At 39.6% G+C, this 12,163-nt stretch overlaps 1 protein-coding gene across 1 annotated transcript in view; it reads right to left on the bottom strand.

The window, feature by feature from the left end:
• The window catches only part of LOC136879274 (uncharacterized), a 145,415-nt gene that overhangs the window by 10,016 nt on the left and 123,236 nt on the right, over positions 1–12,163 (bottom strand). The window contains exon 4 of the mRNA XM_068229041.1: positions 146–297. Within this exon, the coding sequence (XP_068085142.1) occupies positions 146–297 (152 nt within the window). The remainder of the gene's footprint in view (positions 1–145; positions 298–12,163) is intronic.

Raw genomic sequence — 12,163 nt, 5'->3', positions numbered from 1 at the left:
ATGGGAAGAGGGAGAAAGTTCCATCAGAAGAATGGTGGATAAACACAGGTGGTAAAAGAGTAACTGACTAAAGTAATGGAAAGGAACAAAGAAAACATGCTAATCAGGTTATATAAGAGAAATGCCATCTTTCCTTGGCACATACCTGTGTATTCTGCACGTACTCTGCGACAATATCCTGGATACCCTGAGCGACGACTGGATCCAGATGCACGTAAAACTTTGTGATACTTTCGATAAAAGCTATGTGCACAGTAAACTGCTGACTTGGCAACAACTCAAGATCAAATTGTGTGTCTGGAAAACAAGAAGAACAACTATAATATTGTCATTTGTGACTTAGTTCAGACTGTGTTGAGGCTGAATGCAAATCTGACACTCATTCTCTTACAGCATTTACAGTAAATAAACATGCAAAATTTTTCAAAAGATGTAATTGATTTTAAGAATATTTCATAAAAAACACATGTCCTTTTTTATATATATATTTTTTTATATACGGCCATTACAGACCACGTTAGGTAACAATTACATGTTTCGGGAAGCCTTCTTTACAGCCTAAAACTTCAGAAGCCTTTCTCTGGCAGTCTGTCTTCTTTCTTCCGTCCACCCACGGTTAAGTTTTGGTTCGTCATGGAATCCCTGAAATTTGTCGATCACTGATCTAAACTTTGTTCGGTTTGAGATGTCTTCTGAATTTAGTCCCACCTGTTTGAGATCCTTTCTCACCTCCCTGAACCATTTGTCCGACACTTTAGGTCTGCTGTCTAGTATTGTGAAAATCGTTTTCATTAAGTCTCTTCTCATCCATTCTAAAATGCCCATAGAATTTAAGTCTCCGTTTTCTCATGGACTTGGCCTTTCATTGTCACGGTAAAGGTCTTTCCTTCCTCGCAACCTATACTGTCCATCCACAATCTCTGGACCCATTATGTCCTTTTTTAATAGTGGAAGCCATTTCTTTTGAATTTGGTTAATCTGCAAATGTGAGGTTTTTTCAGTTTGTCAAAACAAACTCAGAATAAAGGAATCAGGAAGAACAGATTACACCTAAGAAAAGATATAGACCTCATTTAATAAAAAAACACAACATGTTTCATTCTTGAAAGAACACTTTCAGATACCAATTTACACTTTTAATTATTTATTATTGGTGGTATTTTATGAATTGATGAATATTATGAATAAGTGTAAAAACATTTGTCAAAATTCTGAGTATACTTCCCTAATAATTGTTAAAATGTTTGGTGCTGCCCCACTACTCCAGCCAGAACTGTACAATTTTCCCCTTAAAATCTATACAAAGAGTTTTGTCTCTACATTGATCAGAATTACAAAAGAATGGTATTTTTGTTTCAGTCGTAAGAAGGAAATGCAACTTTTCTTATTTTTGTCATGTTTATCTCTCATTATGTCTGTGTGTAGCTGTGTGGAATGTGAAGTCAGGAAGCAAGGCACCACTCTCAGTGAAACTGTAGTTTAGGGAAAGGCCCAACTCAACTCTCGATTAACCGGGATACGTAAAATTGCGGTTAACCCCCAAAACATTAAAAATAGAATAGGCAAAATGAAAGTACAGTTTAAATGATAATAAATGATACTACTGTATTGTTTTTTATTAAGTTACATAATACATTCCAGTAAAAGAAGTGCTTAGCACAATTAATAAATGAAAAAATAAACAGCACTTTTCATTGGAACTAATAAGGCAAAGGAAAATATTCAGACTACCTAACTTCACTCTTTCTGAAAATAACCATAATTTCCTGCTTTTGTACCAGAAACACTTTCTTGTTTTGTTTCTCAAGATTCTCAAAATAAGTGCAGCCAGTATCCAAGTATTCGGGAGATAGTAGGTTCGAACCCCACTGTCGGCAGCCCAGAAAATGGTTTTCCGTGGTTTCCCATTTTCACACCAGGCAAATGCTGGGGCTGTACCTTAATTAAGGCCATGGCCGCTTCCTTCCCACTCCTAGCCCTTTCCTGTCCCATCGTCGCCGTAAGACCTATCTGTGTCGGTGCGACGTAAAAAAACTAGAAAAAAAACTCACAACAGGGGAAAGAAAGGAGATTCAGAGCCATCATTGGAGACTATCCAGCCCACAAAAGGACTAATCAAAATAAAGAGCAACTGATAGAGTTATGTAGGACCTTCAGTCTGATCATGAAATCTACAGCATTCAGACACCTCCCAAGAAAAAAAAGAAAACATGGATATCTCCCAACTCCAACCTACGAGAGTTCCAGACTGATCACATCGCGATCTCAAAACATGCAGAAAAGTACATCCAAAATGTCAAGGTCCTGATGGGTGAAAATTTAGATTCAGATCACTTCCTCTCCAAGATCCCAGAAAAACAACTAGAACAATAAAGTTTCACAGAGAAAATCTCAGAATGCACGAAGATTTTGCAACAGAATTAAACAAAAGACAGTACCAGGGATGGGAACAGTTAAAAGAGGCTATGATTGATTCTGAAAGAGTTAAAGTTCCTCTACAGAAAAGGAGGAAACATGCATGGTTGTTATCTGAATGTGAAGATGCAATCGAAGAACGCCAAAAGGCGTGGGTGAATTTGTGTTCCGAGGAAACACCAGAGAACCAGAAGAAGTTCAAGGAAACAAGGAAAAGAACATCCAAGACCATCAGGAATCTGAAGAGAAAGAATGAAAAGGAACGCTTGATTTAAAAAACACTCAGGACTTTTATAAAACATTCAAGAACACCTTGAGTAGATACGATCCACCAAACCGCAACTTCAGAAACCAAGAAGGAAAAGTAGCTCACAGTGATGTGGAGAATTGCCTCAATTGCGAGCCACCGTCTCAGAAATTTGACTACAGTCACAAGAAACCAAACCCAGACTCAGACCATCCAACTGTGGACGAAGTCACGAGAATCATCCAAGACCTTAAAGAACAACAAAGTACCTGAAGAAGATGGGATTATTGCAGAACTTTGGAAATATGCTGACAACAGAGCAATCGAACTGACAAGAATCCTATACAATATCTGGGAAGAAGAGAAGCTGGCAGATGGATGGACATCAGCGTTAATACACCCTCTTCACAAGAAAGGAGATAATGCAGACGTCAACAATTACAGGGGAATATCACTTCTACCAGAGACATATAAGGTCTTTTCAAAGGCAATGCTAGATAGAGCAGAAAAAACAATTGGAACCACAAATTGGTGAGTTTTAAGGAGGTTTTAGAAAGGGCAGGTCATGTGCAGAACAGATCCTGAACCTGAAATTGATCCCAGCATAACAGACAAACAAGAAATTCCTGCTCACATTTGTAGACTTCAAAAAGGCCTACGATTTTGAAGATAGAAAAACACTAATCCGTATCCTAGAAGAAATGGGTGTAAATAGTTAAGACCAGAGAGCTCATTAAACAGACTGTGACTAACACAACATTCACAGTCAAGTTCACGGGGATACTATCAGAATCATTTAAGATTAAAACAGGGGTCAGACAGATAGATAGGCTTTCTCCCCTTCTATTCAACTGTGTTCTTGACAAGGTCATTAGAGAGTGGCCGATAGCATTGTGATTCTATCAGAGTCAATAGAGGAGGCACGGAACCAGACTGCCCAGCTCCAGGAACAAGCAAGGCAGGCTTACGTACGGATTTCCTTCGAGAAGACACAGTACATGATCAACATCGAAAAAGCACCCAGAGTGGAGGGAGGGAGGAAGGATTCGGAAAGTAGAGAAATTTAAATATCTGGGAGAGTGGATAGATAACAACCTGTCAGAGAAAGAGGCACTTGCATCGAGAATCAACAAAATGAACTTGGTATACAAGCTAAGTATGAACACCTATAACAAGAAGAACATCTCAATCAATGCAAAACTCAGACATTACCAGACACTGATCCGCCCAGAAGCCTTATATGCAGCTGAATGTGAACCTGATAAAGGTAGGATTGGACAAGAAGTTAGAACTCGTGGAGCAAGCAATTATGAGGAAGATACTGGGAGCCCAACGAACAGAGGATGGATCATGCAGAAAGAAAGCAAACGAAGAACTGTACCGCAAGATAGAAAAGATCTCAGACACCATCCGGAAGAGGAGAGCCATGTTCTTTGGACACATCTACAGAATGGACCCGGGAAGACTAACCAACCAGATAGTAAAGTTTTTGAGACCAGGAAAACTGTGGAATGCTGGCATCAGGAAGTGAAGGACCTGACAGGAATGGAAATACAAGGATTGGAAATAAGCAACAGGGAAAACTTACAAGTCAAAAATAAAGAACAGAGTTTCCAAGAAAAAGTTAGTTTGGGTCCGCAAACACGATGGACGGGAGAGAGAAAAAGGTTGCAGAGTGAAAGAATGAAGGATTACTGGGCGCAGATCAAAGCCCAGAAGCAGCTGAAATCGAATTAACATAGTCCACAGTTGGCCAAAACGAAAGAAAGAATACCCACATTGAAAAATTAAATATTAAAATACATTTGCAAGTTTGTATCATGTTAAAGTAACATCATATAAGATTAGAGATGTTTCATTCATTCAAGGCCTGACTCGTTGGCTGAATGATCAGCGTACTGGCCTTTGGTTCAGAGGGTCCCGGGTTCGATTCCCGGCCGGGTCAGGGATTTTAACCTTAACTGGTTAATTCCAATGGCCCGGGGGCTGGGTGTTTGTGCTGTCCCCTACATCCCTGCAACTCACACACCACACATAACACTATCCTCCACCACAATAACACGCAGTTACCTACACATGGCAGATGCCGCCCACCCTCGTCGGAGGGTCTGCCTTACAAGGGCTGCACTCGGCTAGAAATACATACATACATTATCATTATAGACTGTTATGCCTTTCAGCGTTCAGTCTGCAAGCCTCTGAGAATTTACTAAACGTCGCCACAATCCTCGATTTGCAACTAGTGTTGTGGCCTCATTTAGTTCTATACCTCTTATCTTTAAATCGTTAGAAACAGAGTCTAACCATCGTCGTCTTGGTCTCCCTCTACTTCTCTTACCCTCCATAACAGAGTCCATTATTCTCCTAGGTAACCTATCCTCCTTCATTCGCCTCACATGACCCCACCACCGAAGCCGGTTTATGCGTACAGCTTCATCCCTCGAGTTCATTCCTAAATTAGCCTTTATCTTCTCATTCCGAGTTCCCTCCTGCCATTGTTCCCACCTGTTTGTACCAGCAATCATTCTTGCTACTTTCATGTCTGTTACTTCTAACTTATGAATAAGATATCCTGAGTCCACCCAGCTTTCGCTCCCATAAAGCAAAGTTGGTCTGAAAACAGACCGATGTAAAGATAGTTTCGTCTGGGAGCTGACTTCCTTCTTACAGAATACTGCTGATCGCAACTGCGAGCTCACTGCATTAGCTTTACTACACCTTGATTCAATCTCACTTACTATATTACCATCCTGGGAAAACACACAACCTAAATACTTGAAATTATTGACCTGTTCTAGCTTTGTATCACCAATCTGACATTCAATTCTGTTGGATTTCTTACCTACTGACATCAATTTAGCCTTCGAGAGGCTAATTTTCATACCATACTCATTGCACCTATTTTCAAGTTCCAAGATGTTAGACTGCAGGCTTTCGGCACAGTCTGCCATTAAGACCAAGTCGTCAGCATAGGCCAGGCTGCTTACTACATTTCCACCTAACTGAATCCCTCCCTGCCATTTTATACCTTTCAGCATATGATCCATGTAAACTACAAACAGCAAAGGTGAAAGATTACAGCCTTGTCTAACTCCTGTAAGTACCCTGAACCAAGAACTCATTCTACCATCAATTCTCACTGAAGCCTAATTGTCAACATAAATGCCTTTGATTGATTTTAATAATCTACCTTTAATTCCATAGTCCCCCAGTATAGCGAACATCTTTTCCCTCGGTACCCTGTCATATGCTTTCTCTAGATCTACGAAACATAAACACAACTGCCTATTCCTCTCGTAGCATTTTTCAATTACCTGGCGCATACTGAAAATCTCATCCTGACAGCCTCTCTGTGGTCTGAAACCACACTGGTTTTCATCCAACTTCCTCTCAATGACTGATCTCACCCTCCCTTCCAAGATGCCTGTGAATACTTTGCCTGGTATACTAATCCATGAGATACCTCGATAGTTGTTGCAATCCTTCCTGTTCCCTTGCTTATAGATAGGTGCAATTACTGCTTTTGTCCAATCTGAAGGTACCTTACCAACACTCCACGCTAATTTGACTACTCTATGAAGCCATTTCATCCCTGCCATCCCACTATACTTCACCATTTCAGGTCTAATTTCATCTATTCCTGCTGCCTTATGACAATGGAGTTTATTTACTATCCTTTCCACTTCCTCAAGCATAATTTCACCAACATCATTATCCTCCTCCCCATGAGCTTGACTGTTTGCAACACCACCATGATGATTTCCTTTTACATTGAGAAGATGTTCAAAATATTCCCTCCACCTCTCCAGTGATTCCCTGGGATCTGTTATGAGTTCACCTGAATTACTCAAAACACTGTTCATTTCCTTTTTCCCTCCCTTCCTAAGATTCTTTATTACTGTCCAGAAAGGTTTCCCTGCTGCTTGACCTAGCCTTTCCAGATTATTACCAAAATCTTCCCACGACTTCTTTTTGGATTCAACAACTATTTGTTTCGCTCTGTTTCTTTCATCTACGTACAAATCCCTGTCTGCCTCGGCCCTTGTTTGGAGCCATTTCTGATAAGCCTTCTTTTTACGTTTACAGGCTGCTCTCACTTCATCATTCCACCAAGATGTTCGCCTTTTCCCATCTTTACACACACTTGTTCCTAGGCATTCCCTTGCTGTTTCTACTACAGCATCCCTGTATGCCACCCATTCACTTTCTATATCCTGAACCTGCTTACTGTCTACCGTTTGAAACTTCTCACTAATCATATCCATGTACTTCTGTCTAATTTCCTCGTCCTGGAGATTTTCTACCCTTATTCGTTTGCAGACAGATTTCACTTTCTCTACCCTAGGCCTAGAGATACTTAGTTCACAACAGATCAGATAATGGTCTGTATCATCGAAAAATCCCCGAAAAACTCGTACATTCCTAAAAGATTTCCTGAATTCAAAGTCTGTTAAGATATAGTCTATTATGGATCTGGTACCCCTAGCCTCCCATGTGTAGCGGTAAATAGCCTTATGCTTGAAGAATGTATTCGTAACAGCTAAACCCATACTAGCACAGAAGTCCAGCAAACGCTTCCCATTCCCATTAGCTTCCATATCTTCCCCACGTTTACCAATCACCCTTTCGTATCCTTCAGTTCTATTCCCAACTCTCGCATTGAAATCGCCCATTAGCACTATTCTATCCTTGCTGTTCACCCTGACCACGATGTCACTCAATGCTTCATAAAACTTGTCAACTTCATCCTCATCTGCACCCTCACATGGTGAATACACGGACACAATTCTTGTCCTAATTCCTCCCACTGACAAATCTACCCACATCATTCGCTCACTTACGTGCCTAACGGAAACTATGTTGCGTGCAATGGTATTCCTAATAAAGAGCCCTACCCCAGACTCTGCCCTTCCCTTTCTAACACCTGTCAAGTACACTTTATAATCTCCTATCTCTTCCTCCTTATCTCCCCTTACCCAAATATCACTTACTCCTAGCACATCCAGATGCATCCTCTTTGCTGACTCAGCAAGTTCTACCTTCTTTCTTCCATAAGCCCCATTAATATTGATAGCTCCCCATCGAATTCCATTTCGTTCGCCAAGTTGTTTCCAAGGAGTCCCTCGCCTGTCAAATGGGAGTGGGACTCCATTACTCCCATAGGTCCGAGGCTTGCTTAAAGTGTTCTGAGCTCTGTAAATTCATGAAGCAGGATGCTGCCCTACTTGCACATAGTCCAAGTGAGGATCTCTCCTCTAACGGGTTATGGACCACCGGTGAATTGTGTAGTCCTAGCCGCCTGAGCACAAGGAGGGCCACGCCTCAGAATATGTCCGAGATGCCCACTCCCATTCCATAGCAACTGGTATCCCGACTCTCAGGACCACTTACTAGGCCACTCAGCCGTTGCCCATGGTTCACGAACTAGGACGTGACTACAGTAACCCACAAACATGAACCATCGGCTAGAAATAGCCACACGAAATTATTATATTATTTATTCAAGGAACAGGTGATATATGATGTGATGTGTAATATGAAGGTGGTTTTCTTCAGTTGAAAACTTGAACAGGCATTTAATAAAATAAGTGGAGCTCATAATATGCTCTGTGTTCTTTTGAGACCACATTGGATCACCTGTCGATTACTTGGTAGGAACTGTCCGAGCCTTGCAGTACTCCCAGTACTACTTCTTTGTGAGTGTAAAGTCATATTATTGAGTGTTGTGTTTACTTTTTCCTTATCCATAGTGTCATCTGGTGTAAGGACAATTTCTTCCCAATCCTCCCTAATTTCTTTTATCCATCTGCATCCAGTTGTAGTATTTTTTGAAGCAAGATTGTACTGCACTAGCTGTTTCAGAAGACGCGATCCTGGCATTCTCAGGATGTGGCCAAAGTACCATAATCTTTTATTGCGCATGGTATCAGTAAAGGTTTCTAATTTCTGATATACAACGTTGTTAGGTACTATTCGCCATTGGCGATCTCTTTGATTTTTTTTAATGATAAAAGTTCTTCCAATTTGTCTTTCAATCTTCTGTAATCTATCAGCTTTGGATTGTTCGTTTAGATGGAATAATGTTTCTGCGGCAATGTGGCTTCTGGCTTTATGACTGTATTGTAATGTTTGATTTTTGCATTAATGGACAAGCATTTCTTTTTGTAAGTTTCCCATGCTAATTTTTGTGCCTTACGTAACTTCTCTGCCCTTATCTGAATTGAAGGTTTTTCATTTAAATTGTTATTAACTCACCTAGATATTTGAATTGTGTTACAATTTTAATTTTGTGCCAATAATACGTATTTCTTTTATTGGTGTTGGTATATGGAGCTCTTTTTTTTTTTTTTTTTTTTTTTTCTTTCTTTTCTCAAATGATATTTTAAGGCCAATTTTATTTGCAAAGGTGTGAAGCTCTGATATTTGAGTCTTTGCTTCATCTAAATCTTTGGCTAGTTAACACTATGGCATCTGCAAAGCCAAGGAAATTTGTTTGGATTTTCCTACCTATTATATTTTGGAGGGAGATTCCTAAACCATTCCTGCATGATTCGTGCAATGATGAATGAGTTTTTGACCATTTTTGTTTGTTCACTTCTGGGCAGGCCATTTACCAATTACATCGTGATATTTACGTCCTCTTCCTAGTTGAGCATTAAAATCTCCAATTAATATTTTAACACACATTTCAGGAATGTTATTTAGGATATCGTCGAGTAGATCCCAATAGTTTTGTATCTCTACGCGGTCTTTTAAGGAGTTATTCTTATCATTACCATACGATCATTCGGCCAGTACTTCTGTATGGTTCCGAGACATGGAGTATAACCAAGAAAGAACAGCAGCAGCAGCAGCAGTTGCAAGTTTTTGAGGGTCCATTGTATAAACATCATTGACTGGAGATCAATTTTAATATAAGTTCAGAAAATGATCTAAGATCAGACCGGTGTCGTGTTGTATAACACTGATCTAAGATCAACTAACCGAAGTTCAATTTTGATCCCAGTTCATATGCGAGCGCTTGGCAACAGCGCAGAAACAGCTGAGTATCGCGAGTCACGTTGAGCAGTGTGAATCTCTTTTCTTTCGTATTGTGTGTGCCAAGCGAAAGAAAAAATTACTGAAATGAAGCAGAAAAAGAACCCTTCTAATTCTTCCAAGTAGGAGAAGGATGCCCTAGTTGAAATCATACTGGGCGAGTTGGCCATGTGGTTACGGGCACGCAGCTGTGAACTTGAAACCAGGAGATAGTGTGTTCGAGCCCCACTGTCGGCAGCCCAGAAGATGGTTTTCCATGGTTTCCCATTTCCACACCAGGTAAATGCTGGTGCTGTACCTTAATTAAGGCCACGGCTGCTTTCTTCACCACTCCTAGGCCTTTCCTATCCCATCGTTGGCATGTCGGTGCGACGTAAAGCCAATTCCAAAACAAAAACGCGAGGTAACTTCACTCTTAGCCCCATACTGAGACAAAGGAACCATCTTTACACAACCCCACAGGTTCTTTCTATTGCTGACCTTGTTGCTTTATGGGCTCGATTATAAGTTAAAAACTTTGTTTTTCTGTATTGAACTGAGATTGGAATTCAGGAAAAGTTCAACCTATTCAATACTAAGCGTGTAATATAAGATGTTTACAACATGTTATTTATTAGTTTAATGTACCGGTTTCGATGCATAGTAGAGTCATCTTCAGCTTGAAGTTACAAGATGGGCAGGATACATAACACATTACTGTGTACAATATACATGCAATGCAAAGTACAAATGGTTGTGGCGTCGACCTCTGTAGATCTTTTGCCACTACTTGCACATTATGATATGAACCTGCATGTAATTGTAATTGCGGAAGTGTAGAGTGTTGAATGTGAGGAAAGGAACGTTAAGGACGACACAAACACCCAGTCCCCATGCCAGGGATATATAATTTTACATTTAGGACTAAATATATGATGAAATATATGATAAACATTGTTTCAAAAAGTGAATATCCTTGCCCAATTTTGCAATCTATTTTTAGGCCCCTATATTTATCGGCCATAGATTTTGCCTGGTAAGCTTTTTCATTATAAGTTAAAAACTTAAATCGGCCCTGAGAATAATGTTTATAGAAAAATATTTGGCCCACGGTTTGATTCTATCTCCCAAAGCTGGCAGAAAGGATCTAATAATCAGATTTACATGCTCTCTCAATAACACATATAATGGGTGTGATAGAATCCAACAGACAGTGCTGGGCTGGACATGTACAGAGGATGCAGGATAACAGAGCACTAGTAGATCTATACAAAGGATCTCTTATGAGAAAAGACCTTCAGGAAGACCCTGAAGCACCTGGAAGAAGGAGATCAACAAGGTATGCGAGACCCTCCAAATTGATAACTGGGAAGAGTGGGCTCAAGATCGAAAAGGATGGAAGAGGATTGCGAGATCGACAAGGAAACTTCACATCCCTCAGAAGACTAGTGCACAATTAAATAGTAATGGTGATAAGCTATCACCCTGCCATAACCCAGTAGTTACTTTGAATAGGTCTGATAATTCGCCTCTGAATTTTACTTTTGATTTGGTCTCTTTAAGAGTTAATTTTATCTAATTTAGGATGTAATCCTATGTGTCTTAAAATTCTTAATAAAGATTTCCAGTGAATACAAACGCAGGCCTTCTTGAAGTGTTATCACTATATTTCTTTTTCTGTAGTAATCCATAATCAGTTTGATATTCTCCTAGTTCATTGTCAATTGTCCCCTTTCTTATGTAGTGAATCGCTGATAGCTGTTGTCCAATGTTCTGAGAATTTTTTGATAATGCAGTTGACTGGTTGTTGATGAAGGGCAATTATTGCTGAACTTCCAGCATATTTCCAAATTTCTTCAAAGGTTTGATCTTCTCCAGGTGCTTTAAAATTCTTCGTGTCATTCAGTGCTGTATAAATTTCCTTTATTGTAGGAGAGGTTTATATTCTCTGTTGGGGTTGTTATCGGTGTATTGACATCTAAGTGAAGGAATTGTTTCTTCACAATTTAGGAGCATTTTGAAATATTTAGCCAGGATTTCTGCATTGTTGTGGGCTAATTCACCACTTCCATCTTGTAATAATAAGTTTGGGCTTCATAGTCAAATTTTTTTTTTTATTTTTAAATTCTGTAATATTTCCATGAATGTGATATTTTGAATTCCTCTTCAATTGAGTTCAGAGTTTCTTTAAGTCTTCGTCTTATTATTATTATTATTATTATTATTATTATTATTATTATTATTGTTCTAGTTGTATCTTTCCGCTGTTTAACTAAATTTTGAAAATATGCTTCAGATTTTTCAGACTGATGCAATAACCATGCTGTGTGTCTTTTCTCAATAATATCACATTCATTATTCCACCGCTGATGTTATCTACGAGGCTTTACTGGGGCCAATTCTTCTGCAATTTGCTGAAGTTTACTAACTAGGTCATCTACTGTAGCCTATGTTATCTGTAGGGCTCAGATGTTTAAGACCTAA

The sequence above is a fragment of the Anabrus simplex genome, chromosome 8 (assembly GCF_040414725.1).
Source record: "Anabrus simplex isolate iqAnaSimp1 chromosome 8, ASM4041472v1, whole genome shotgun sequence".
Classification (NCBI taxonomy): Eukaryota; Metazoa; Arthropoda; class Insecta; order Orthoptera; family Tettigoniidae; genus Anabrus; species Anabrus simplex.
Note: the sequence above shows the minus strand (reverse complement) of the source record. Positions and strands in the feature narration are given on the sequence as shown.